Source organism: Trachypithecus francoisi, unplaced genomic scaffold (genome assembly GCF_009764315.1).
Source record: "Trachypithecus francoisi isolate TF-2019V2 unplaced genomic scaffold, Tfra_2.0 Contig01554, whole genome shotgun sequence".
NCBI lineage: Eukaryota > Metazoa > Chordata > Mammalia > Primates > Cercopithecidae > Trachypithecus > Trachypithecus francoisi.
Genome location: NW_022681439.1, coordinates 1,869,921 through 1,897,857, shown reverse-complemented (window position 1 = coordinate 1,897,857; position 27,937 = coordinate 1,869,921). Strand labels below are relative to the sequence as shown.

Sequence of the window (27,937 nt, the reverse complement as noted above, 5' to 3'; positions counted from 1 at the left end):
TAGTACACTGGATCAGGTGTCCGAGAAAGGAAAAGGAGGCATGGAGGCACTGGGGGCGCTCACCTGCCAGGTGCAGAGGGGTTGAATTTCTGCCCTGGGTGTCTCTGCAGTTGATATTCTCGGGGGTACAGAGCTTCTGCACTCTTGCCAGGCAGCCCTTCTTGGCAGCATCCAACAAGGCAGCATCCCCTCTCAGTAAGTCCTGAATATCTGTGTCTCCTTCCTTTACCAAATCCAAAGGTGTATTTCCATCTCTGTTCTTTTTAGTTGGATCTGCTCCGTGCTACAAAGAAGAAAAGCCAAATGGGGTTTGTATTTTCTATAGTATCTTTCTGTAGTAAGTAGGTAGGTAGGTAGGTAGGTACTTAATTTACTCTACCTTTGTTCCTCCAGGGGAAGATATCTACTCTATATGCATTTTGAAAAACACTTTGCAAAATTCCTACTTAGCAATATAATGGATCAGCTTTCTAACTATTAATACTACTCAGTAAAAGCTTCAGGATCAATGGTGATGATGAAGTAGGGAGAGTTTTAAGTATCTTTGAGGTAACTTGTTTAATATACTTTTTCTCCGACTCCAAGTTGTCTTTGGAAACCTATTTTACTTTGAAGAATAGCATGGATGTTAATTTTGACCAGATTCAATTACATAAAGATATTCAGTAGGTATGAAAAAGAAGAGAGTAGAGTAAGACACATTGGTAAAAAAGGACTTAATTCTAAAGGCCATCTTTAGAATTAGTAAGAATAAAGTTTGGTAATATTTTTAATATTTTTATCCTAAGTCTTAATATCTACCATGAAATTAGATATAAATGTATTAAAAATTATAGACTTCAAAAGTTTAATTACCAATACCTATTAAATAAAGTAAATAGAAGTCAGTAATTTTTATTATGGGTTGGCCACAAACTGTCATGGGCTCACTGCGGAAATTAGTTGTAAGTCAAGTTGGACAATGGATTCACAACGACTTGGAAGTTATTTCTTACCAACCAGTGATAATAAAAGTGAATATCAGATATTGTGTTTTTCTCAAGATTCATAAGAACATATTTGATATCATAAAAGTGAAGGGAGAAGAATTTTACTTAAACACATCAATTTTTTTTTTCTGTAGTTAAAAAAAGCAAGAGAAAATCTCATACATACACATCTGGTCATTTTTTAAAAATATACTTTAACTTAAAGTGTACATAAATTATAGTTAGTTTCATATAACTACTAGTTTTTACTCTTTTACATGTATCTCAAATCTATATGAACAACTTTAGAGATGATCTTATATTTTAATAAAAATCTGATATTAAAATAAGTTCTTAAAAGATACAATGTTTAATGTTTACTAATGAAGAATGAGTTAGTTAACAATAATAAAATAGCCAACAAGGAAAAAAAAAACAACTTGATTGAAAAGCTTGTTTTGGCCGGGCGCGGTGACTCAAGCCTGTAATCCCAGCACTTTGGGAGGCCGAGACGGGCGAATTACGAGGTCAGGAAACCGAGACCATCCTGGCTAACGCGGTGAAACCCCGTCTCTACTAAAAAATACAAAAAACTAGCCAGGCGAGGTGGTGGGCGCCTGTAGTCCCAGCTACTCGGGAGGCTGAGGCAGGAGAATGGCGTAAGCCCGGGAGGCGGAGGTTGCAGTGAGCTGAGATCCCGGCCACTGCACTCCAGCCTGGGTGACAGAGCGAGACTCCGTCTCAAAAAAAAAAAAAAAAAAAGAAAAAAAAAAAAGAAAAGCTTGTTTCTCCTGTACAATTTTTTCTGTTATTAATACTATAAGTACTAGATAAGCAATGCAAACTACTTCAGCTCTTTCTAAAACCTACTTTGATGAATTTTTATGACATGGACTTAATCAAAGCATTTCAGATATTAAGCTATGTATCATATCACATAAACAGTCTTCGGGAAATAGAAAATGAGGGCAGTCTCTACAGCAGGATTGTTCTTAATAGAATAACACACCCCAACTGACTTTCAAGTAATAACCAAAATATAAACACAATTAGTTTATATTTCATAACTTTTTAAACTACATACTTTTAAAAGGAGCTTGCAGATTTCATACTTTCCTTTAGCTGCTGCTTCATGGAGAGGGGTAAATTTCCATAAGTCCGCCACATTGACAGAAGCCCCATGCCTTACTAAAAGCTCAGCCACCTCATAGTGTCCATATGAACAGGCATTATGAAGGGGCACCAAGCCACTAAACAAAAGAAAATTATTTTAAAGTTATAAAACAAACCTTTGAGTTAAAATGATTCTTATAATAAAAATGCTACCATTCTTCTACGGTACTGACTATACTGAACGCTGCTCAAAAAGAAATACACCCATCTCTGCTCTTTAAGATATAGTTACCCGTTTGTAAATAAGGAGTAGTAATTTCAAAAATGTCCTTTCAGTGTAAAGACTTTTTCCTAAGTTTCTTGGGGATGGATATATACTCACGGCAATCCTTATCTTTATGAGTTTTACTAATGAAAATTGTACGCTTACTTATAAAAAATATAATGCAATTAACTTATTTAGGCAAGTTCTACCTTGGTAAAAAGTTGTTTAAATCATAGTGGTGATTGAATCATAGTGGTTTAATCATAGTGGTGATTGAGTGGTGACTTCCGTGCACAGGTTTAAATACTGAGGTGCCAAACAATGAAAATTCACAATCCAGGTAATTCAGAAAAGTATTCAGTGAGAAAAATGATGATGTCAACTATAAGTGCTACTCAGGTAAGAAACGGGCAAACTATTCTGAGAGGAGTCTAAGCTCTGATTAGTAAGCAGTTGACATTCTAAAAGGACAAAAAGATGCTCCCACAAGAGTGCATCAAAAGAATAAAATGTTGAACTTAACACATGGCAGAAGCAAAGTATTGAGTGAATTTTTTTTTTAGTTTTGGGATGAAATATGCTAAGTGTTAAAATGAGCAATAGAAGCAAATGCTGCTTGCTCTCCAATACACTGTAACACTTTGAAAGCACTAGTGTGATTGTTAGTGAATATTCATGTCTGATGTGTCCCTTTTAAAAGATAAATAAATACATAATGGTTCAATGAGGCCTAAATCGTGTAGTTTAATTCTACTGTGCACTGCTATGTAATTACACAGAAAGCTATTGGCTTATTTTGAGATGATGTGAAATTAACTCACAACATGGGAATTCCTATCAGTTAAAATATCTTTCTCACATTTCTAAGTAGCTGCCTTAGGCTTTGTCTAGACAAATTAAAATAATTTAACAAACTAACATAAAATATAGAGTAACTGAATTAGTAAAAATAAAATTATGCTTCTAGGAATACTGATGACTTTGGGGTGGATGACTTCTTTTTAGAAGAGACTGTACATTTTTAATAGCAAAAAAGAAGAATAAACAATAACTTAACAGACTATATAAAAACATTCATATAGGGCCAGGCGTGGTGGCTCACGCCTGTAATCTCAGCACTTTGGGAAGCCTGGGTGGGTGGATCACGAGGTCAAGAGATCAAGCCCATCCTGGCTAACACAGTGAAACCCCATCTCTACTAAAAATACAAAAAACTAGCCGGGCATGGTGGTGGGTGCCTGTAGTCCCAGCTACTTGGGAGGCTGAGGCAGGAGAATGTTGTGAACCCGGGAGGTGGAGCTTGCATTGAGCTGAGATCGCGCCACTGCACTCCAGCCTGGGTGACAAAGTGAGACTCCATCTCAAAAACAAAACAAAACAAAACAAAATTTATATAACGCAATAAAATATTATATACAAACATTAACAGAATGAGACTCCTAAGTACTGATATGGGAACACTATTCAAGATATACTATTGGGTGGAAAAAAGTAAACTGCAAAGCAGACCGTATAGGATGGTACCACCATTTGTGTTAAAAATCACTGCCACCACCAGAGCACACAGACAAGTCTATGCATTTACAGTATCTGGAGGAATACATTCAACATTTTAATGCTGTATCTCTGAGCAGGAGGTGGGCTGACAGGAAATTTTCACTTTCTATACTGTATATTTCTCTGTTTTTTTTTTTGGCGGGGGGGATGGAATTTCATTCTTGTTGCCCAGGCTGGAGTGCAATGGTGTGATCTCAGCTCACTGCAACATCCACCTCCCGGGTTCAAGCGATTCTCCTGCCTCAGCCTCCCGAGTAGCTGGGATTACAGGCATGTGCCACCATGCCTGGTTAATTTTGTATTTTTAGTAGAGACGGGGTTTCACCATGTTGGTCAGGCTGGTCTCAAACTCCTGACCTCAGGTGATCCGCCCGCCTTGGACTCCCAAAGTGCTGGGATTACAGGCGTGAGCCACTGCGCCCGGCACATTTCTGTTTTTTGTTTTGTTTTGTTTTCGTTTTTTTTTGAGACAGAGTTTCACTCTTGTTGCCCAGGCTGGTGTGCAATGGAGCAATCTCAGCTCTCCACAACCTCTACCTCCTGGGTTCAAGCAATTCTCCTGCCTCAGCCTCCCGAGTAGCTGGGATTACAGGCGTGCACCACCACACCCGGCTAATTTTGTATTTTTAATAGAGACGGGGTTTCTCCATGTTGGTCAGGCTGGTTGCGAACACCCAACCTCAGTTGATTCGCCCGCCTCAGCCTCCCAAAGTGCTGGGATTACAGGCGTGACATTTCTATGTTTTAATTTATGTTTTAAACAAAAAAATAAGGATTACTTTTTTAATAAAGAAAAAATCTAAGACTTCAAAAATATTTAAAATTTTTTTAAGCATGAAGAGAATGACTCCCGAACAGCTAACTTCTAACACGTACCCCTTGTCTTTGGCATGGACATCGGCACCATGGTGTAGCAGGTACTCTACAACAGACACGCGGTTGTAGCCTGCCGCGAAGTGTAAGGGCGTGGAATGCCGGCCCTCTAAGTCTCTACAATTCACATTTTGAGGGCTGCAAAGTTGCTTTCGTGGTGCACACACAGAGACAAACACAAAACAAACATTACTATTTATTCACAGGTTTTGCCCCAAAATAGTGCAACATCTTGGATAAATTATAATTTTCTAATGAATATTTATTTCCAAAGATTAAACAATACAAATGTCTAGAAATCAGCACTACACTTTACAGTGACTACAAATATTTATTATATACAGAGCAAATTAATGTTTTTCAACATTTCCTGACCAAAATCAGAATCAAATAGAAAAACCCACAATAAAGCAAGCATTTTCAATGCAAATACTGCCTTACTGTTTTATCTTTGTCTTTCCTCCCTGAGATATGCTATACTGTTTGTCATGACACACCTGCCTGTGCTAACACCAACCTCAGTTGACTATGTAACTAGAGAGCTCTTGTCTTCTCTAATGTGAGTCAAGCGAGCAAAAAGGCTCTGGAAAAATTATTTTTCTGCCTGGGCCTCTCCCTCGGTCTTTTGATTGACTATAGCAAAGCTATGTAGTCAACAGGTCTTTACTTGACTTTTGGGGCAATGTTTGCTTACCTACAAGTTAAACTGGTTTTTTAATCATACCCTAGCTTTTGGGCTCTCTCTTTCATCTCTTTCAGAGATGTCCCCCAAATCTCTTCTGTGTCTCCTTATCTCTCTCTGAATGCTTCAATTTCAGCACAATCTAAATTGTAAGCTCAATTTGTTTACAAAGCAGCAGGATGCCATGTAAGGAATGAAAGACTATATCACTGGTGGTAATAAGTGAGTAATGATAATAGCTGAATAATAATTTACAGTTTATAAAGAATATCAGCTGGGCGTGATGGCTCACGCCTGCAATCCCAGCACTTTGGGAGGCCAAGGCGGGCAGATCACAAGGTCAAGAGATCGAGACCATCCTGGCCAACATAGTCAAACCTCGTCTGTACTAAAATTACAAAAATTAGCTGGGCATGGTGGCACACGCCTGTAGTCCCAGCTACTCGGGAGGCTAAAGCAGGAGAATCACTTGAACCTGGGAGGCAGAGGTTGCAGCGAGCTGAAATCGTGCTACTGCACTTCAGCCTGGTGACAGAGCGAGACTCCATCTCAAAAAAAAAAAAGAGTATCATATTCTTTCAGTGAGGAAATTATTATCTATGAAGTTGATAGATAACAAACCAGGGATGGAGGTTAATATATAAATTAACTTTACAGATAAATAAATCAGGGATGAAGGTTAAGTGACATCCTTTTCAAATAGTTGGTAAGGAGCAGAATAAAGACTCAAACCCTGCTTTACTGACTTTTAACCTCCTGGTCTTTGTGCTACATCATGTATCATTGCTTACTTTCGTAATTATCCAACTTGAGGGAAATGATCAGAAGAAAGGCAATGAAAATTAGAAAAAGCAAATAAAGAAGAACAGACAATAGCATGCATGCTCTAGGCTATAAAGGATGATTGCAGGGTCTTTGGGGATTTTCAGGCATTCACAATTTTGCTGCCACTTCCGCCACTGTAATAAGCTATTATTACATAGAAATTAGGAACCTGAAAGATTTCTACTGATAGAGTACGTAGGAGTGCTACGGGTTGAATGTTTGTGTTCTTCTGGAATTCATGTTGAAACTTAATCTCCAATGCAATGGAGTTAAGCAGGTGACGGTCATGCAGGCTCTTCCCTCCTGAATGTGGGCTTAAGGCCTTTCTAAAAGAGGCTTCACACAGCATTTGGCCGTTTTGTTCTTCCGCCTTCTGCCAAGTGAGGATACAGCATTTGCCCCCTCCAGAAGAGGCAACAACAAGACACCCTCTTGAAGGCAGACCGACAGGGTCCCCACCAGCCACTAAGCCTACCAGTACCTGGATCGGGAACCAGTACCCGTGCCTAGCCTCCAGAACTGAGGAGAAATACATTTCTATTGCTTAGCAATTGCCCAGTCTATGGTATTTTTTTTTTTTTTATAGCAGCACAAATGGACTAAGACAAGAAGCTTTCGCACAGGTAGGATAAAAAGAAGCTCTTTTAAAGTGGTGTGATTTTCACACGACAGGAAGGAGTCTGGGTGGTAAAGGCAAGTTCACAATCTCATCAGCTCTATACAGACATGCACCCGCCTCTAAAATCTGCAGAGCCATTGTCATCTGGCCAGGTCAAATATCTTCTCATGACAAATGAGTCTATGGCTATATTAATATATAAATAGCACAACTGACAAATTAAATAAAAATGAATACATTAATACATAAATCAAAAAGAAAAGATGCAAAAATTGATAGTAGACACCCTCTATGGAGTCTGACATGACTGAAGCTTCTTCCTAATGCTGCTTTCCTCCACTGGTTCTCACATTCTACATTAATTCTATTGTTCTTCTAGCAGAGAACACCGACAAAACAGGAGTAAGCAGGGAGTGGAACACAACTCAGTTTGTGAGGCTACAGAAATAGACGCCCATTCTGCTTCTCAACTATTGGATCTTTAAGTTTTAGAAATTCTTTATTCTGTTTCAGTTTTCTTTCGAATGCCAAAGTAATTTTACATCCTTCCTACCTACTTTTCATAATTTCAAATGCTTTATTCAGCAGGCAGCCTTTTCTTCTAATACCTCAATTCTAATACTTTCTGAAGTCTCTTGGAGAAGAAATTTACCAGGCCTAATTCTCACTCAATTTGTGCTGCTTTGTTTTCTTTTGCTACTTCCACTCCACAAATCAAAATAAATTTGGCCTTCACCGTGAATGGATTGTTTAAGAAACCTAAAAGCTGTAGTATATATCTGCCTATCATGTACAAAACACATGGAATTTAAAACTGTGCACTTTAAAAATAAAGTATGTATTAATTATAATAAGCATATATAGCAATTCTGGCACTGAGATGATCATGTTCTGAAAGGAAGCCTAATTGTTTCATCTTTAAGAATTTTCTTTTATTAGAATACATTTCAAGTGAAATATTTTTAAGAAAAAATATATAGTTTTAGATTTAAGACAACATAAAAATTTCTCCCTAGTGGCTATCACAACTAAAATTTACTATTATTCTTTAAATAACTTAGATACTATTTTAAGTTGGAAGTGTTCCTGGAAGTGCCCACATATTAAAACAAAAATAAAATTTCTAGGCAACAGAGCTCAGAATGTGTTTACCGTCACTTTCAACCAGTATATGTCATCAAGAAGGCTAAAATTAGTTTGCTAAAAATCGCAAAAACAAAGTTTGCTTAAGAAGAGGTGACAAAGTTGACAGTACATCGTAAAAAGTACTATGACTGTCAATAGCAAATTCACTATTAACTTTTCTATAAAAATAAAGGCAAAGTTGGGTGCAGTGGTGCATGCCTGTAGTCTCAGCTACGTGGATAGCAGGCAGGGTAAGGCAAGAGGATTGCTTGAGCACCAGGAGTTTGAGGCCTGCCTGGACAACACAGCAAGACCCTATCTCTTAAAAAAACAACAAAAAACAAACCCCAAAAGAACAACCTCCAAACAAAAAAACTTTTGCTAACTTCATCCCTAAGTGAATGATTATAGATGGGAAATGCGTGTTTTAAAAAAGCATACTCAGTATTAGAATATGACTACATTTGAAAAAAAATAAAACCACAACCATTGTTTCTATACCACAAATACAGACTGATAAAATTTTCTAAGCAAGTAGAGCTACGCAGGCAAAAAAAAATCTATCTTCTGCATATGAATAATCCCAATGTTGAGGGATCACAGGAATGCTTTCCTAGAATAAATGTGTGAATCTCTGAGAAAAGATCAAGAAATATTGTTTCAAATGTCATCCTGCTAATGTCTGGGCTCGATCTAGTTTATTTATTTTGTGAATGCGGCCAAAAATAGTAACACTTTAATTAATGTAAGTGAAATTAAAAGAGCTTTCATGTAACCTGAAGAAAAATTACTAAAAACCATGTATATGTGTGTGTATGTATATATCCATCTGTCTATCTAACTATATATATACACACACACACATACATACATATAAATGGTTTCATAAATATAAGGCACATACTGGGAATTCCTTAGTAGTAGTACAGATTTTTCCTGCCCATGACTCTGTTCATCCTTTTACTGTTTGTATTTGAGTAGATACACTTAGAAGCTTAAAAATGAATTGGTTAGCAAAGTTCAACAGTGCTATCCCAGATATTAAGGGCACTGACTTACCTTCACAGTTTCCAAGTCTCCAGCTTTAGATGCCTCTAAGAGTCGATAGTCAACATCAGAAGTACGTATAGGTGTACTCTCTGCATAAAAGGAAGGAAAGAACTCACATATATATATATATATATATATCTCCAAACTCATATATTCCAACTGCATTCATTTTGGAAACAAAAATGGTTCTTGAGGGATCGCAAAGTAGTTCAGGAGGAAAAATTATTTAGTTTGGTTTTACTAAATGTTGTAGCAAAACTTTGCCATAAATTTGTTATATAAACCTAGGGAAGCCACACAACTTTCAGTACTTAATGTTTAATTTTTCTATGTATGTACATATGTATGTATTTATTTTTTGAGACAGTTGCTCTGTCACAAAGGCTGCAGTGCAGTGGCGTGATCACAGTTCACTGTAGCCTCAACCTTCCAGGCTCAACCAATCCTCCCCACCTCAGCCCCCGAATAGCTGAGACCACAGGTGTACACCACCATGCCCAGCCAATTTTTGTATTTTTTGTAGAGATGGGGTTTCAGCGTGTTGCCCAGGCTGGTCACAAACTCCTGGGCTCAGGTGATCCTCCTGCTTCAGCCTCCCGAAGTGCTGGCATTACAGATGTGAGCCACCGCACCCGGCCCTGACTTTTCTTTTAGTCTCAATGTACTACTCTTGAAGTCAGAATCATCTTGGAGTCAGAATCATCGAGTATAATCAGTGAGCAGAAAAGGGCTACTAAATACAGACATTTGTTTAATTCACATTTATTGAATGGCTTTAGGAAAATGCAACTTTCAATGTTTGTATAATTGGAGGTATGACAGCAATGCTAAATAGAATATAATTAAATTGGGCTGTTAGGTCTAGAGGCTAACAAATGAGTTATTATTTTGATTAATCCAATATAAATAAACTGAAAATTCATTCCACATTGACCCAAATAAAATAAGTTTTTAAAGAAAACAATTCATACTATGTCAACGAAAAGTATGTTTATGTATATGAAGTGTGGCTTTTAGAATGAGCACACAGATGTAACACAAAAGGACAGTGCTCCAGGCGGCCTACATTTTAGACTGGGCTCTATAATCTACAACTTCGGACAAATCATGTAACAGCCCAGTTTTTGCCCTCAGCAAGTGAGTGCTGAAAACCTTTCGGATCTAAGACTGCATTACCTTATGGTCAGAGACATCTTTTTTGAGCCCACTGTCCAAGTGGGAAGATCAAGTGATGCTATGAAGAGGTTTTACATTTCAGGAGAGAGTAGCTTTCACAGAATAAGTTATGACAATTCTTCAGTAAAAGATAAACTACTTTTTTGATCATAATAGCAGGTAGAATGCTGAGGTTAAGGGAGGGAAAAAGACAGTGTTTCACATAACAAAGTAAATCTTTGAATTATTTTAAAGAGTGATACTACATCTTAGTTTGCGGAACTGTTGAGGAAAGGAACCAAATCTCGCTCACCTTTATATTCCTTTTCACACAGAGAACATTCTGAAAGCATTTGCTGGACTGATTTCCACTATGTACTGGGGCCAATGTGTCTGTCAAATCAGCTCTTTTTTTGGCTGCTCTTATTCTGCTCTTTCATGTCTCATTAGTCTCCATTATAAGGGTGCACATACACTACTGCATTTATAGGTAAGATGCTGTGTGTATATTATGTCTCTATGACAGTGATTCTGGAACTGACAAAATTCACTGATATGTCCTTTCGATATCTACAGGTAATATTTTTAGTTTATCATTTCAACAAAATAAAGAGACAATTATTTTATGTATATAGAGTTATAACAGTATTTTTAGATGATAGCACTTTAAGGATACATTTAATACGGCTAAATTTTTGAAATCTAAGAATTATTTGAAATTGGAACACATATGTTGATGCAGACTGTCTACTAAAGAGTATAATTTTCCAATCAAGCAAAAAGTCTTAAGCAAATATAAGAATGCTTCTGGAACTATGAGAAAAGAATTATTAGTCCTGGTTAAAGAGGAGAAAGTAAAGATGTTTAAAATATCAGTTAATTACTATATAGACTTTAAAGACCTGCACCTATTATAAACCTTGAATAGGCCTAGGATAGACTTATTTTTAGAACTAATGTGAAAAATGTTATTAGATGAAATGACTTATATACAGCCCAGGAACTTTGTACAAAGTGATGCACAATTAAAAAAGATATAAAAAAATGAAATTAAAAAAGGAACATGAGTGAAAGAGTAGCTGGTATGCAAAGTACTATATTAGTAAAATTCTTTATAAGTATGCTGGGTTTGTATATACGACATTTATTTATGTGTTTGTTTAGTTCTTTCTTTTTTTAGAGACGGGGTCTATTGCCCTGGCTGGTCTTGAAATCCTGGGCTCAAGCAATCCTCCTGTCTTAGCCTCCTGAGTATTTGGGACCACAGGCATGCACCACCATACCCGGCTAAGTTTTAAAAAGTTTTTTTGTAGAGACAGGGTTTCACCATGTTGCCCAAGCTGGTCTTGAACTCCTGAGCTCAAGCAATCCTCCCACCTTAGCCTCACAAAGTGTGATTATAGGAGTGAGCCACCATGCTCAGCCTGTAGAACATGAAATTATAGTCACCTAGAATCAAAGATTAAAGATGGGCTTCTTATTTTGTCTCCAATCTTATTCTGACTCATTAGAGTTTTTAAAAGGTTGGAAGCGCTGGAAGGCAGCCTATTTTTAAAAACATCTTTTATAGACTGGTAGTTTGGCCAGTATGAGACTAGTGGACTGGCAACAGGTCTTAGTGGCTTATTCCAATGTGCCACTGTAAATGGTGTTTCAGTGTTTAATTTAGCTATCATAAGCCTAATCTTCACCTGTGCAGATGAAAGTAATGCTTTTCCCACACTGGGTTATACAATCACAAGAATTCAGATCAAGATCGAACTTAAATGACCAAAAGAACTGTCTGTGGTGCTAGAAATAGTGTTATCTGTGCTATTATGGTAGCCATTAGCCATGTGTGACTACTGAATACCTGAGATGTGGCTAGTGTAACTAATGGAAGGATTTTCCATTTTATTTAATTTTAATTAGTTTAAATGTAGCCAGATGTAGCTAGTGGCTACCATATTGGAAAAAGCAAGTCTAGAGAAAGAAATCAAATATTTTGAAATAATGTTTTAAAGTGCTAATTCATAAAAAGCTGCTTATCTTGTTTTCTTTACATTGATGTTAGTTTTGACATAAATATTGCCAGCAGTTTATAATGAAAAGTTTATTAATGTAAACTTCTGGCAATTACAGACTTGGGAGTTGAAAGTGCAGGTTTCTAAAGTAGATCTCAAATCCGGTATTAACAAGTGTATTTAAGTGAATCTTATAAAATATTATCCAGAACAAATTACTATACATCTTATTTGACTGATATTAATACATTCTTTCAGAAGTCATTATAGATATAACCTGATATTGGATTACTAAATTATAACTAAAAAGTTCAGCTAATGCATGGTCCATAGTCTACGGAGACATACAAATTCCTGGTAAAAATATTAGTTTAAAAACTTATATCCTATTTCAAACAAGAAACAATTCCCATTACAAAACAATAAATAAATAACCTTTTGGATGGCAAAATTTTCCTATATTTTTATTCTATTTTTTATTTGTATTAGCTTTCCAGCTCAATAAAGAATTAAACTAAAAAGTTCTGCATGTTCCAAATTAAGCATTTAATTACCTATATAATGTCTTATTTCAAAAATCAATTTTAAAGATTTATCAAAATAATCGAAGAAAAATATTTCATTTGTATTCAGTATTTAGTTTTATCTTTTGCCAGAACTCATATATTTTAACTGCATTCAGTTAGAAGACATTTTAAAAGCATTACATGGATCTAATATGCTTGATTTATTCAATACTTTCTTCTCCATTTTGTTAATTATCTCTAAAACCTATGCACATAATTTGCTGCAAAGCTATGTGTTTGCCTGATTTATGGTTAAAACGTACAGAAACTAAAATTCGGTACTAAATGATTCTCAGTAAAATAAGAAAATTTAGAAATTTTAACAAAATAAACAACTTTTAGAAATTATTAGAATTTACTGAGAGGGAAGAAATATTTCCTAGGCAAGGAGTAATATCTTCTTTAAGCAAATGTCCTATCACTCTATAGAAACAGGAAGTCAAAGTCTTTTTTTTTCTTTTTTGAGTTCAAACTTGAAATTTATAACAGGAAATTTCATTTGTTTAGCTGGATCTTATTTATAATAGGAAATTTCATTGGTTCAGCTGGATCTTATTTTGATAGTGAAGACACGCTAGATAGATTTCCTTCTAAATCTTCCCGTCTAAAGATCACCATTAAAGCTGAAGTAGAATGATCCCTATCTACGAATGACCTAGCATGAGGAAAATAAATCCTCATCAATAGTTTTCACAACGTTGTACAATTAGTTTTATTATGCTATTTAGCTCTGATCTACCTATAACAACATACACATATTATGATCTCTACAAGCTCTGGAAGGGTCCCTGTTGCATCATATAGCAGTGATTCTCTACTGGGCTGTATTTCTTTCTTTTTTTTTTTGAGACGGAGTCTCGCTCTGTCGCCCAGGCTGGAGTGCAGTGGCCGGATCTCAGCTCACTGCAAGCTCCGCCTCCCGGGTTTACGCCATTCTCCTGCCTTAGCCTCCCGAGTAGATGGGACTACAGGAGCCCGCCATCACGCCCAGTGAACTGACTGGCCTGTATTTCTTGGGGTCCCTGTAGAAATTTGTGGGGTCATGTTTTGTCTTCTAATACAGTCATGTCCAATCTATTTACATAAGAATTACAAATTATTTTATTGTAACTTATTGTAATTTTCCCTTTATATTATAGTTAGGGCTTTTTTTTTTTGAGATGGAGTCTCGCTCTGTTGCCCAGGCTGGCTGGAGCGCAGTGGCACGATCTTGGCTCACTGCAACCTCCGCCTCCCGGGTTCCAACGATTCTCCTGCCTCAGGCTCCCGAGTAGCTGGGATTACAGGCACGTGCCACCACACCTGGCTAACTTTTTTACTTTTAGTAGAGATGGGGGTTTCACCATGTTGGCCAAGCTGGTCTCGAACTCCTGACCTCGTGATCCACCTGCCTCATCCTCCCAAAGTGCTGGGATAACAGATGTGAGCCACCGTGCCCAGCCTAGTTAGGGCATTTATACAGATTTTTGGAAAGGTCCCTATACAGTTAAGGTCATACTATCTGTGAATTTCACTTGTGAATATTAAAGAAGATGTCATAAGACATTCTTTATAAAAAGCGGGCACTGTACCTGATAGAGTTAAGAACTACCAGACTGTAGGTAGAAAAAAGTAACCAGAACTTCTGACTCCTAGTCTACAGCCTTCTACATTTTACTCTTTTGGTTTATCATTTCATTCCACAGCAGATATAATTCACAGACAAAATTAAAAGGTTAGGAAAGAGGTTAATTACACTAAATTTCTTTTGATTCTAGTTTATCATTTTGTCAGTAGGTAGACTGCGTTACTTCCTCTAGTTTTGGGACTTAGGAAGCCAATATCTATTTTCTTATCAGTTTATGTTTAAAATATCTAACACCATACCAGGCAGACACTGAAACATTCAGCAAGATTTTATATATATATTTTTTTATTATTTATGTATGTATGTATTTATTTTTTGAGACAGAGTCTTGCTCTGTCACCCTGGTTGGAGCGCAGTGGCATGATCTCAGCTCACTGCAACCTCTGCCTCCTGGGTTCAAGCGATTCTCCTACCTCAGCCTCCCAAATAGCTGGGGCTACAAGCATGCACCACCACGCCCAGCTAATTTTTCTATTTTTAGTAGATACAGGGTTTCGTCATGTTGGCCAGGATGGTCTTGATCTCCTGACCTCGTGATCTGCCTGCCTCAGCCTCCCAAAGTGCTGGGATTACAGGCGTGAGCCACCACGCCAGGCCTATAATTATATTAAGGCCAGAAAAAGAAAAGATAATTTTATAATAGTGTCATGAAGAATTTTAAAAGTATGTCAGAACATTACACAGGTAAGAACAATTAATTAAATGTCATTACCATATGAATGATTTATAATTTTCTCTATTTGATAGATTTTATAGCTACCATAATTCCACACTGTTTATATGAGTTTTAAGTCACCTTTGATCAGAACACTCATGAGTCAGGTTTTCAATTTAAACCTAAAAAAATTAAAAGCTGTATTTGCTTCCTTACCATGACACCTACCTTACCCTACCTATAAAGGGAGATGGGGAAGGCCACAGGCTAAATTGCAAGAAAAGGCATGAGAAAAACTTCAGGCAAAGTAAACGCTGCAAAGTTTGTCTGTGTATTCCAGCAGGAATGGAAGAGAAGACACAAAAAGCCCTGTTGGTCTATTTTAACTCACCACTCAGAATCTGCTGCACTGCTTCATTGCCCATCTGTGCTGCTGTGAAGCCTTGTAAGGAGATGATGGAGGGGTCAGAGCCATAACTCAGCAGGAGGCGGCAGGTCTGCAGGTGGCCTGCTAGGGCGGCTCTATGCAAGGCAGTCTGACCAAGGGTGTCCAGTGCATTCATCTGAAAAACCATTGGGTGGGCACATGGAATTGAGCATCTAGTTCAGCTTCCTTTTACATCTTAGAAAATACATTCTTATGAAAACAATCAACTTTCAAAGCTTTTAAAAAGTCTCATAGATATTATTTACTTTTGCTCACTGATTCTGAAGAACTATCTTCTTTTTCGTTACCCTTCCCTGATCACCTTACTGAAAATCACAACACACCGTCTCTTCCCTGAATGACCATTTTCCTGACTATTTCCCATTTCCTGCTACTCCCTTCAACTACTAGACTGTAAGGTCTATGGAGGGAGAAACTCTGGCCTGGTATTGACTGCTTGCCACAATGAAGACGCTCACCAAATTCTTCTGAATGAATGGATTTTACCAAACTTTTCCCCAGAATATAAAGACAACAGAATATGTAAGCGAAGACTCTCAAAGTAGTTGATTGTATTTCTTTTCTAATTTAGGTAATAAAGCTAATTATACTATCTTAACTGAATTACAAGCACATTTAACCAAAAAAAATGATTTGAGGATTCAAACGCTCCTTTTTAAAGCTTTGAAGAGTTACCCACAGGAAGAAGAATCATTGAGCGAGTTGTGAGACTGCTTAAGACAATGTGAAACACTGGGATCATGTTCTTAACCTGCTCAACTCTGACTCATCTTACCTTCCAGCAGACCCTAATCAGCACCCTCTCCTCCAGTCAGACCAAAGTCCATGTTCACTGTGCTTGCTGCTCTTTTCAGAGAAACCCTTCTTTCTGCCTTTCTGGCTTCTGAGACCCAGCGTAAGTCTCCTCATCTCCAAGAAGTCTTCCTTGATTTCTTGAAGACTTTGATTACTCCTTTTCTGAACATCTATGTCAATTTAGCACTTAACTGTCTTATAAAATTTAATACTGGGGTAGTTTTTGTTTGAGTTAAACTAAGGTTATTGAGAATATGAGTGCATGTTACAGACAGACTTTCTGGGTCCTCTAGAAAGCTCCTGCTAAAAGTACACAGTAAATTCTCAATTATATGCTGATTGATTATTTAAAGTGTTTGTGTACAACCACCAAATACAAGATTAAGAAAAGAAAGGATATTAGACAACTGGTCTCCCTGTCGCATCTTTCATCATTACCAGTAAGGCTGTTGCACTTACTCAGGAAAGGGTTCATATAAATTGTTGATGGTTTTTCACAAAACTCCCATGAAATACTAATATATTTAACTCTATCACATTTGCCAGAAGAAAAGTGACTGCTGATACATAGCAACAAAAAAGCACAGCCATTAGCATTTATCAGTGGAAAACACAAGCTGCCAAACTAACTTGAGTTTTGATTTCTTTGTTACTTCTTCAGCACAGAAGAAAAACCTAAAATTGTGAACATTCAAATCATCAACATTTTTCTGGAAACTGGGTAAGAAACATACTAACTTATTCTATTATAGTAATGGGAACTCCCAATCCAACTTGTTAAAGCATGGGAACATGATATGATGTCACCAAAAGTACTTAACATTCAGCACTAAAGTGATTATTTTCACCAGGTTACAGAAACTGTCTCAAATAAAGATCTTGACTGCTACATTTAATGTTACACCTCAGCTCTGGTAGTTAAATGCTTAAGACTGGCTTGACCTATCCATTCAGGAGTCAGAATAACGGATGTCTGGCAGTTCTGCAGGCAAAACATATTCCCACTTTTTCTTATATCTAGAGACTGCAACCTTAGTGTATGTATTTTTATTTCTATCTGAGTAGCAAAAATGACTTTCCAGAAGATGAATAACTGAGTAAAGCTATATAAAATCATAATGACATTTGGCCCAAAATATTTAGGACATGAAATTATGATTCAAAAAATGCCACAACAGTTCTGGAAACCAGCAAGCAGACCACAAGAAAATGGCTGAGGGGAATCCTTCAATATTCTACTCAGTGTGAACAGCCTAGTCTCAAACAGCTAATCCTGAGGTCACTTCTCCCAAACTTAAAGCTATCATTGTCTACATCACTCATTTGGTAATTAATCACAAACTCTTCTGTGACATCTGTACTTATACCTTTAACTGTGAACATGTGTTTGTCTCAACCTAAAAGCAATTTCAAGTAAGCTGAGAGTTGAAAACAGTCTGTATTCTTTAGCTAGAGTGACATTGCATTTTTTCCCCCAAACCATGACACATTGAAAGTAAAAGTGAACAATTAAAAAAATTAACAGGCATTAATATATCTGTGATAGAAGAACAAATGACAGGTTTTCCAAGTATTATGAGAACCAAGTCCAAACTCTCCAACTGAGAATACGAAGATCTTGCTTTTCATTGTTTCCATTTTCTGTAGCTTTTGGACTAACTAATCATGACTTCTGACTGTTTAATAAACACACCCCTTTACTTCCCCAATTTTCAGTCCTTACTGAAAATGTATTGTTTGTATTTTGTCTATATATATTTATATATTTAATTCCTGAACATTCCTAGCTGAAATTCTATTTTCTTCATGAAATTTCTCCAATCTTCCCCAGGCTGCCACCACCAATAGAAATAACTGTTTATTCCTCTGAATAGAAATCGATCTATGCTTCTCTTACTACATATACTACTTTCCAGTTCATATAGTAGTCAAATAGACTGTGTTAGACAATTATTAGATTTTAAGTTCCTTAAGAGAAGGATATTGATCAAATTCAAACTTTATATGTCCTCCTAGCAGTAAGTACCATGCCTTGTATAAACAGATATTTGAAAATGGTTGGTAAGTGAATGACTCACAAGAGCAACAAATTAATAAATACTGGTGATAAAAAATACTACTCTGACATACTGTTCTGTATATTGAACAAACATTAGGAACTACTAAAATGTTCTCTATCTAACCAAAATGCATTCCTCTTTCGCTGGAAATTGAGGAAGAAGGGTAAATGCCAGTGTTTATAGAATTGCTTAATATTGAAAATGAATTTGCTTTATCTGTAATCAAAATATAATTTAAATTGATCCTAATGTTTCTACAGGTGTTTTACAAGTATTCATCATTATCATTGGTGGTATGCATAGTTAAAGCACTTCCTGTGAGGAATGAAAGAGATAAATGAACACAATTTTAATTGTTAAATAGAATACTGACATAGTAATCAGTATTTTACTTGAAATGTTTTTTAATCCTTTAATGTGTTGTGAACTCACTACAGAGTATGGAACTAGATTTCGATTTGCTAGCTGAACTTGGGTGTACTATTTGTAAACATTCGTGTGGAAATTTAAAAGAAACAATCAAATTCCCTGAAAAGATTTACATATATATATTATAATACCATAGATTATCTTTGTTTCAAGATTTACATATATATATATATTATAATACCATAGATTATCTGTTTCAAGATTTACATATATATATATTATAATACCAAAGATTATCTTTGTTTCAAGATTTACATATATATATTATAATACCATAGATTTACATATATATATATTATAATACCATAGATTATCTTTGTTTCAAGGGGTACTAATCTTGCTCACGTGCCTTAAGAAATAAGAAACTGAGCAAAACGGATTAGACTAGAGGGTGCCAATCCAATGAATGCCTCTACTCAACAGTGAGTCTTATTCATAATTATCCCTTTTTCATCCCCGAGACGGGACAGACCCCATCAGCTGCAGGTGGTATACTTCTAAGCCAAGGACACATAAAGTATGGGTTGTAAAAGACCACATTTAGGCCACAGAGAAATAATACAGAAAAATCCAGTCTGCAGAAAAGAAGAATGAAGCAGATGAACAAACACTGGCAGAGACAAGAAACCATGCAACCTCAGAGAAAGAGAGAGAGAGACAAGGAGCGACAGAGACACAGAAGTGGGGAAAGAGGGAGAAACAGGGAGGGAGAGGCATAGAGAATGGCAGCCAAAGTACCTAACAGTTTCTAAATTCCTTGTTCTGGTCTTTTGTGAATCTCAGCTACAATTCTTACATATTATTTCTGGGAGATAACCATACGAGTTTCTCACAGAAGTAATAAACACATTTATATTAATATACATTTATATTAGTATAAAATAGATTTCCATTTGTGTTTAATCTAGATTGAATTGGTTTGTTACTGAGAACTAAAATGTCGCTGGGACAGTTGCCCCTTTGGACTTTATTTTGGTACGATGAAACCTCAGATATTATCTGCACTGTAAAAGATACTTAAGATCTATAGTATCTTTAAAAGTACTTTAACATCTTTGGGCTAATAATCTACTTATCAATCTACCTCTAGAAAAGCATTAATAAAACTCTTATAATAGGCTGCCACATTTCCCCAAGTGAGCAAAGACTCGTGATTGCTTCTAAATGTGAGAAATCAGCCTATTAAATGTCAATTATTATGTCACAATATCTTCTTAAACACAATGTAAATAAATCTGTCAAATTAACACACACGAACATGAACTGTCAAAAAATTCCTTCATGTTTCCCGTATTTAATAGATACACATAATGACAAAATAGCTCTGCTTTATATATGAAAACATGCATTTATGAATTAAACTTCTTGACTACCATATGCAGTTGGGGCGTAAGTTTTGTTAATAATGAGAGCAGACAATTCACTAGTGATAGAATGCAGAATGCTAGGGCAGACTAACCATAATAAAGAAAAAATTGCTACATGAAGGATAAAATCTTCATGTCTTTCCTATTTAGACTCTACAGTACTCCCAAAAAGCAGAGGATAATAAATTATTGATTTTTTTTTAAGGTACAAAAGTTTACTCCTAGTAAATGAGGATTTTTTCAGATGAATTGGTTAATGCTCAAATGTTCTTATAACTCTCCTTTCCTTACTAGCAATTTGTTTTCTAATGTTTTGCTGAATATTGCCCCCTTCCCCCTCTAGATCCACAGCCATCCTCCACCTTGCTCTGGGTCCTGAGAAAATCACTTCTACGAACCACATCAACAAACTCTTTTGGTCTTCACTGTTTTGATGAATTTGGCCATGGGCACTGGGAGGAGATGGGGGGCACTGGGAGGAGACAGAGGACAGCAGGACAATGAAGAGTAAGATTAGATACATCCTATGATCAAAGGCTACAGGTGCTGCCAGGTGGCCTTTTCCATACAGCTACCATCTTCCAGTGCCAAGAACCTCTCCTTTCCCTTGTCCCTTCAGACCAGAGATGATCATACCTCCCCCTTTGCTGCTAGTACAACCTCATTCCTTGCTGCTTTCCTTGAACCTTGCCCACATGTTTGTATATAATTCCTTTATTGAACTCTCATCAAATTACCCACTTTAAGTGTGCAGTTTATTGCCAAGACCCTAACTGATATATATACCTCTCTACTTCTACTTCCCTAGAATTTATCCTTCAAAAGCTACCAAAGCCCTCATATAAAAACTGTCTAAGTAAATGCCCCAGTCTGCCTTGATTTCTCTCTATGGCACTGGTCACCTGCTCCTTCTTCATACTCCCCCTGTATTCCATAGACAGTGTGATAGAACTTCCAGCTTTCTCTTCCCACCAGTGCTCCATAAACATGGGCAATCCTCAAAGGATCTTTCCTTAACTCTCTTCTTTCCATGCTTTCTCTACCAGGGACCCTACTCACTCCCAAAATATAGAATCACTATGTCAATTATCAGTAGATCTTTCTAATCTTAAACTCTTTTATACTCTAATGTTGTCTTTCCAACTGCTGGTTTTATTAAATGTCTTTCTATAATATCTATAATATCAACCTCAAGTAGAAAAGCATTATCAAGGCATAGGAAACCAGTGTTTCTCTGTAGCTTTCTTACTTCCATTAATTGCACCACCATTTTCAAAGTACACTCTAACACCCAATTCATTTCCAGGTAATACAATTATTCCTTCATAAGTGGCTTTTTTCTTTCTCTTCCTTCTTCAATACTAATGCTGCTAAATTGATTCGGGACTGAAGTCAAGTTTGGTAACTGCATTAACTTTCAAACTGGTTTTTCCCACAGTGTCTAGTATAGTCTTGATTATTTTGCATGCCAGTATTTATTGAGTTAGTGGATCAAATCCAATTATGAAGGGATTAGATATGCGTCTTACAAAATTTAGATAATTAAAGGGAAATACACAGTACATACATGTTTGAAAAGACAAATGTGGAAAAAAATGCTCATATTCACAAATAACCAAAATATTATCTGTGTGTTAAGCACTATACTACATATTTATATACAGATGCTCATTTGATTAAAAAAAAAACAAACCTGTAGGGAGGTTGCTTCACATATCACTGATTAGTCAATTGAGACTCAGGGAAATTTAGTCCAAGGCCACAAAACTAGAAAGTGGAGGATTCTAAACTCAAAAGCATGCTTGTCTAGGTTACGTATGGCATACATTTAGTTTAACAGCAAACCTGAAGTTTGTATGTATTACCAGGCTTTGGGCAAAAGAATGTTTTGATTTATAAAAATATTACTAAGTTCTGTCAAAGTTAAGACAAATTACTTAATGGTAATTAGGTCTTCATCCCAAATTCTTCTGCCTTGCCTGAGAAATTGACTTATCAGGAGTAGGGAAGGCAGCAGAGTGGCAAAAGCAGTGGAAGATGGCTGAATCCTAATTAAAAACTAGTGCTGCTTGTTCAGAAGGTGCTTCTAGAATCAGATGGAAACCATGAGTTGCCTGAAAATCATACAGAAACCATGATTTCCTCAGAAAGAAATACTATACAAGCAAAAACAGGAGCCCAACAATAGCTAAATGAGTTTCTTACAGGTAGTTTTTTACAAACACATTAATCACCAGATACACCAACCATGAGGAACAACATCCTGCCTTGGGATGGTGGAAAAAGTCAATAGCAGTTGTTATGGCATTTGATATCTACTGATAGCAATTGGTATCTATGGGTTCATAACTCTGATTAAATATACCTTTCCTCTTTTTTAAGTGCCCACTAGCAAGTGTTATCAATGTAGCTCAACTATAGTGGAAAGACTAGGGTGAACACACAAGTCTAGAAGTTCTTCTACATCATGGACAGGGCTGTTCACAATTATTCATGCCCTACTGATGAACTAAGACGTTACTGAAGAAAACGCATTGTGCACATGAAGAGCAAAGAAAGAGTGAGAACCACAGACCTAGAGAAAGGCTGACTAGAACGAGTCATAAAAGAATGTTATTTTTCACTGAACCTTTATAAAATAAAATACCTGATGGGAGACAATAAATAGATACTATTTTCCCAAAATGAAGGGCATTATTTCTAATTTTTCAGGAGCATTATAAATGTCATTAGATATTTACAAAAACAGGTCAATGATAAATGTACAAAACTCGTTAAGTGCAGCAGAAAGTTCACTTAGTATTTTCTGCTTGAAAGAGCAACAAGATGTTACTTATATAATAATGCAGTAGTTGTACCTACAAAATAGGTAATATATCTATAGAACTCTGTTCCCTTTTATCCCACTTTGTCTTGATTTCATAAATTAAAAACAAAGCAGTGATATCCAAATTTTTAAATCACATACCCTCCAGGTAAAAAGGTTTTGAGAACACTTAATATATGTATATGAATTTCTTTGTAAATTATAACCAAGAAGTGCTATACTATTATAAAACTTATACAAAGAGAATTTATGAAGGATGAGAAAGAGATGAAGTAATTAAAAATTTAAAAAGATTTTATGATTATTATTTTTTGAGATACAGTACTGCTGCGTCACCCAGGCTAGAGTGTAGCAGCATGATCACAGCTCACTGCAGCCTTGACCTCCCAGGCTCAAGTGATTTTCCCACCTCAGCCTCCTGAGTGGCTGAGACTACAGGCATGTGCCACCATATTTGGCTAATTTTTTTTTATTATTTGTAGAGACAGGGTCGGCCTATGTTGCCCAGCCGGTCTCAAAATCCTGGGCTCAAGCGATCCTCCTGCCTTGGCCTCCCAAAGTGCTGGGATTAAGGCATAGGCTATGGCGCCCGTCCAAAACATATTTTAATTACTAATGCTAGAAAATACCCACTGACTATAGTTTAAACATTTAAAAAAAATTATAAAAATTGTGATATTAGGAATTTGAGGGTTTAATTTTAGGTTGATTTTATTTTTCTTTTCTTTAGAGAGAGAGTCTTGCTCTGTTGCCCAGGCTGAAGTGCAATGGTATGATCATATCTCACTGCAACCTCAAACTCCTGGGATCAAGTGATCCTCCTGCCTCAGCCTCCCAAGTGGCTAGGACTATAGGTGCACATCACCACAACTGGCTAATTTTTTACTTTGTTGTAGAGATAGTGTCTTGCTATGTTGCCTAGGCTGGTGTCGAACTCCTGGCCTCAAGCAATCCTCCTGCCTTTGCCTCCTAAAGCTCTGGGATTACAGGAGTGATTACAGGCCACCACACATGGCTGTAAGTTCACTTTTGATAATTAGTTTGAATGGCTGTATTAGTTGAAAAGATTTCATACAGATATATGGAGCCAATGAAATAAATGCATTATTAACTATGCCTACTCAATCACAATGTTTATTTTATTTTATATTTTTTTGAGGAGGAGTCTCGCTCTGTCGCCCGGACTGGAGTGCAGTGGCCGGATCTCAGCTCACTGCAAGCTCCGCCTCCTGGGTTTGCGCCATTCTCCTGCCTCAGCCTCCCTAGTAGCTGGGACTACAGGCGCCTGCCACCTCGCCCGGCTAGTTTTTTTTTTTTTTTGTATTTTTAGTAGAGACGGGGTTTCACCGTGTTAGCCAGGATGGTCTCGATCTCCTGACCTCGTGATCCGCCCGTCTCGGCCTCCCAAAGTGCTGGGATTACAGGCTTGAGCCACCGCGCCCGGCCCACAATGTTTATTTTTAATGTAACTTAACTAATTATGCTAAGGTTTTCATTGAAATTCTGTAGTAAAATTCCATCATTACTGATGTTCTTGCAAAGTTATTAGGAAGTGTTGCCTTACAATGTTTTGAATAGATTCAAAATCTACCCTAAACCCAAATTAAGGAAGACTTTTGAACAGGTTAGAAAATTCTGTTTTTGTGTTTTTAAATTATGTAGATATGACAGCTGGGTGATTCATTTATATCATTTTTCAGCAAAGTCACAGAACAGTGAACATTTTCTAAAAATCTATTTTCAAAATGTTCTCTTCATTTTTTAAAGTTTCTTTTAAAAAAGCAGTTACTTTATCATTCACCTAAAGTGTGCAACTTTTACCTTTAAGGATCTGATTATGCTTCATTTTTAAAGGCTATCTACATACAAGTCATGGTCACTTGTCCTCAGAGAACTTATTAGCAAATTTTGAACCCTTTTATTTTCATTAAAAAGAGCACAACTATGACAACGCCTTAAAATACTACTTCACAAAATAACCAGACCACCTTTTGATGCTATAAAAGCGTGTCAGGGTCACACTCCCTGTGTCCCTTGTCAGGGTCACTTCTCTGATCAAGTATGATATTTATAAAAGTTCTACCATTTAGGATAATATCCATAAATTCAACTCATTTGGACACATGTAAAGTCCACTATGCCAAAATATGCTGAAAGGGAACAAATGAGTGAGTTTGCCACTGTCAGTCCCTCGATACTAACAAGTCCCACTCTTCTTCAGGAACCCTTGATATCTGACATGAGTCAGACTGGCTGACACATGGACCTAGTGAGAGTGCTGGCATCATCTTTGTATTCAATATTGGTCAATATTAATTTCCTCATTCTTAAATAGAAATATTATAAATTGAAATGCTAGGAGTTTTCCAATAGGGCATCTTGTATGCTCCATAGGGAGTCTGTACCCTATTTTGGAGACTACAGTTTTGAAATATACATTCTTGAGCATGAAAAAGTCTACAATTTCAAGTCACCTCTAAAAAACAACCAGTTTGCTTCTTCCTCTCTTAAGTGCTTGACAAAGTTTCAGACTATACCATTCAGAAAATGCCAATAAAAATGATTAAATATGTCATATTTCTTTAGTGTAGAGGGTGAGAAAATTATCATTACAAATTTGAAAGCATACAATTTTTTTTTTTTTTTGAGACGGAGTCTGGCTCTGTTGCCCAGGCTGGAGTGCAGTGGCACGATCTCGGCTCACTGCAAGCTCCGCCTCCCGGGTTCACGCCATTCAACTCCCTCAGCCTCCCAAACAGCCGGGACTACAGGTGCCCGCCACCATGCCTGGCTAAGTTTTTGTATTTTTAGTAAAGATGGGGTTTCACCATGTTAGCCAGGATGGTCTTATCTCCTGATCTCGTGATCCACCCGCCTCGGCCTCTCAAAGTGCTGGGATTACAGGCACAAGCCACCAGGCCCAGCTACAAATATTTTTTAGAATAAGTAGAGCTCTTCTGATGCTATCATTTACAAAACTTATTTTCTGATAAACGATTATTCAAATGGTGACTATCAAAATATATCAATATGGTATTAACTGAAAATAGTGTAAAGTTGAAATCTATTTCAAATGACTGTAGCTACATTTTACTGCTTTATAGAAGGGTGACATTAAAGGATCAAGAAACAGGTAACTTTTTATTAGAAACAAGATTTAAATCAGCTTTATAGGAGAATCTATGAATTTAAGTACAAACTAATAGTCCTTTATAAAATTAGTTTCTTCAGAAAAATCGGAGAGAGAGAAGCAGTGTTAAGAGCAGCTGGCTGCTCAGTGCAGAGTCTGGCACTCTGCTCAGGTGTGTGCCTCACCTTGGCGCCATGCTTATGCAGAACTTCCATGACATCATTATGGGCTCTTTCTGCTGCAACATGCAGGGGAGTCATGAAACTACAGAAAAGAGAAAAGGAAAGGTAATTGTCTCTCTTTTATTGCATTTCCTTTTTAGAAACTGAACAACTCTTTCTGCAATTATACTTACTCTTTATTTTTTTCATTAACATTTGCTCCTTTCCTAAGTAACAATTCTGTCACTTGTTTTCGTTTGGGATGCAGAGAGGCCACAGCACAGTGCTATAAGGTAAACAAAACCAAGTTAATAAAATACACTTCTATATGTACAGTAGCTCTTGGAACTGAACAGCATCTGCTGACCATTAAAACACTGTTATCTCAGTGTATTAGAACATATGTATATGTTTTACATCACAGAGATGATCCGTATTCTTTCTATGTATAGTGGAAATACAAAACATAAGCGTTTAAACCAAGGTGAAATTATGCTCTTAGTTAAACATTAAGAGAGATCTTACTTCTTCTGGCTTAGCCAATAAATAAATATTCACTATATATTCCATGGAAAGCAACATAATACATATGCCTCTTCAAAGCTGCAGAAATCTATAACTAAGTTACTCAATCTTTCATTAGGCTATCAGCCACACAAGTCAGTATTTCTCAAGGTCTTCTACAGAGGTACTCCCACCACTACAGGAGAAGTTTATATGCCCAAGGATAAGCAAGAAAATGATACAACTGAAGAGGTTTAGAGAAAGAAATATTCTCAGAAATTTTATGTTTTATCATAATATTTATATAGCTTTTTTATTCTGCTTCATTTTAATATTTGTATTAAAATTTAAAAATAAAAAACTACTTACAACTAAATAAAATGAATACTCCAAAAAAGTGGGTCAAGTTTATTCCGTGGCTCTGAATATTTCCTAGCATAACACTGTGTAGCTTGAATCTATCTCAACCCTACTTTGAGAGATGTATTTAAGTGTATCTATAGTTAGCCTATTTCGGTTTGGTCAATCTTTTAATGTTGTTTTATGCAGACATTGACTAAGGTTTGACCTTTTGTGTCAAATATATGTAAGAATATTAATTAGGTGTACTTAAGGTGTGTGATGCAGGCATCACATATGCTTAAATTCTGAATTTAGGAGCAATCACTAACCACCCTCTAGCTGAGCCTTAACGTGTCAATGACAAAGAAAATAAATCTTTCTGAAAGTGCATTTAAAGAAAACATGGATAGTTTTAAGAATAATTTGCATAGCATCAAACAAAAAATTCATGATCTTGCCAATTTTCTACCATGAATATAATCAGTACTTTGAATACAATTACTCAAAAAGATAATGCAAGTATCTGAAAATATACTTTAATCTTCTACAGAAGGAAATCTAGTATTCATCTAGCAAACACAAGGAAAAAAATTCTATTGGAAAATCGTATCTTGTATTTCATGAAAGCACTGGCCACAAAAGTGGATTTGTTATAGTGAGGGTGGGAAGACAAAGGTAAAACAATTTCCAAATCGAGGTTGAGCAAATGTCAATTCTCTCACCCATGAAAAGAATCATCCCCCAAACTAAGTTTAAAAATTAGTGCAACCAAAATTAAAACGCAAATTCCT

At 36.5% G+C, this 27,937-nt stretch overlaps 1 protein-coding gene across 2 annotated transcripts in view; it reads right to left on the bottom strand.

Annotated features, from left to right (window-relative positions):
- TNKS (tankyrase) overlaps positions 1-27,937 on the bottom strand; it is a 217,779-nt gene that overhangs the window by 51,012 nt on the left and 138,830 nt on the right. For both annotated transcript variants that reach the window (XM_033176844.1, XM_033176843.1), the window contains exons 10-16: positions 26,495-26,586; positions 26,325-26,403; positions 15,475-15,646; positions 9,087-9,166; positions 4,780-4,925; positions 2,053-2,218; positions 64-283 (exon numbers count right to left, since the gene is read on the bottom strand). In XM_033176844.1, the coding sequence (XP_033032735.1) occupies positions 64-283; positions 2,053-2,218; positions 4,780-4,925; positions 9,087-9,166; positions 15,475-15,646; positions 26,325-26,403; positions 26,495-26,586 (955 nt within the window). The remainder of the gene's footprint in view (positions 1-63; positions 284-2,052; positions 2,219-4,779; positions 4,926-9,086; positions 9,167-15,474; positions 15,647-26,324; positions 26,404-26,494; positions 26,587-27,937) is intronic.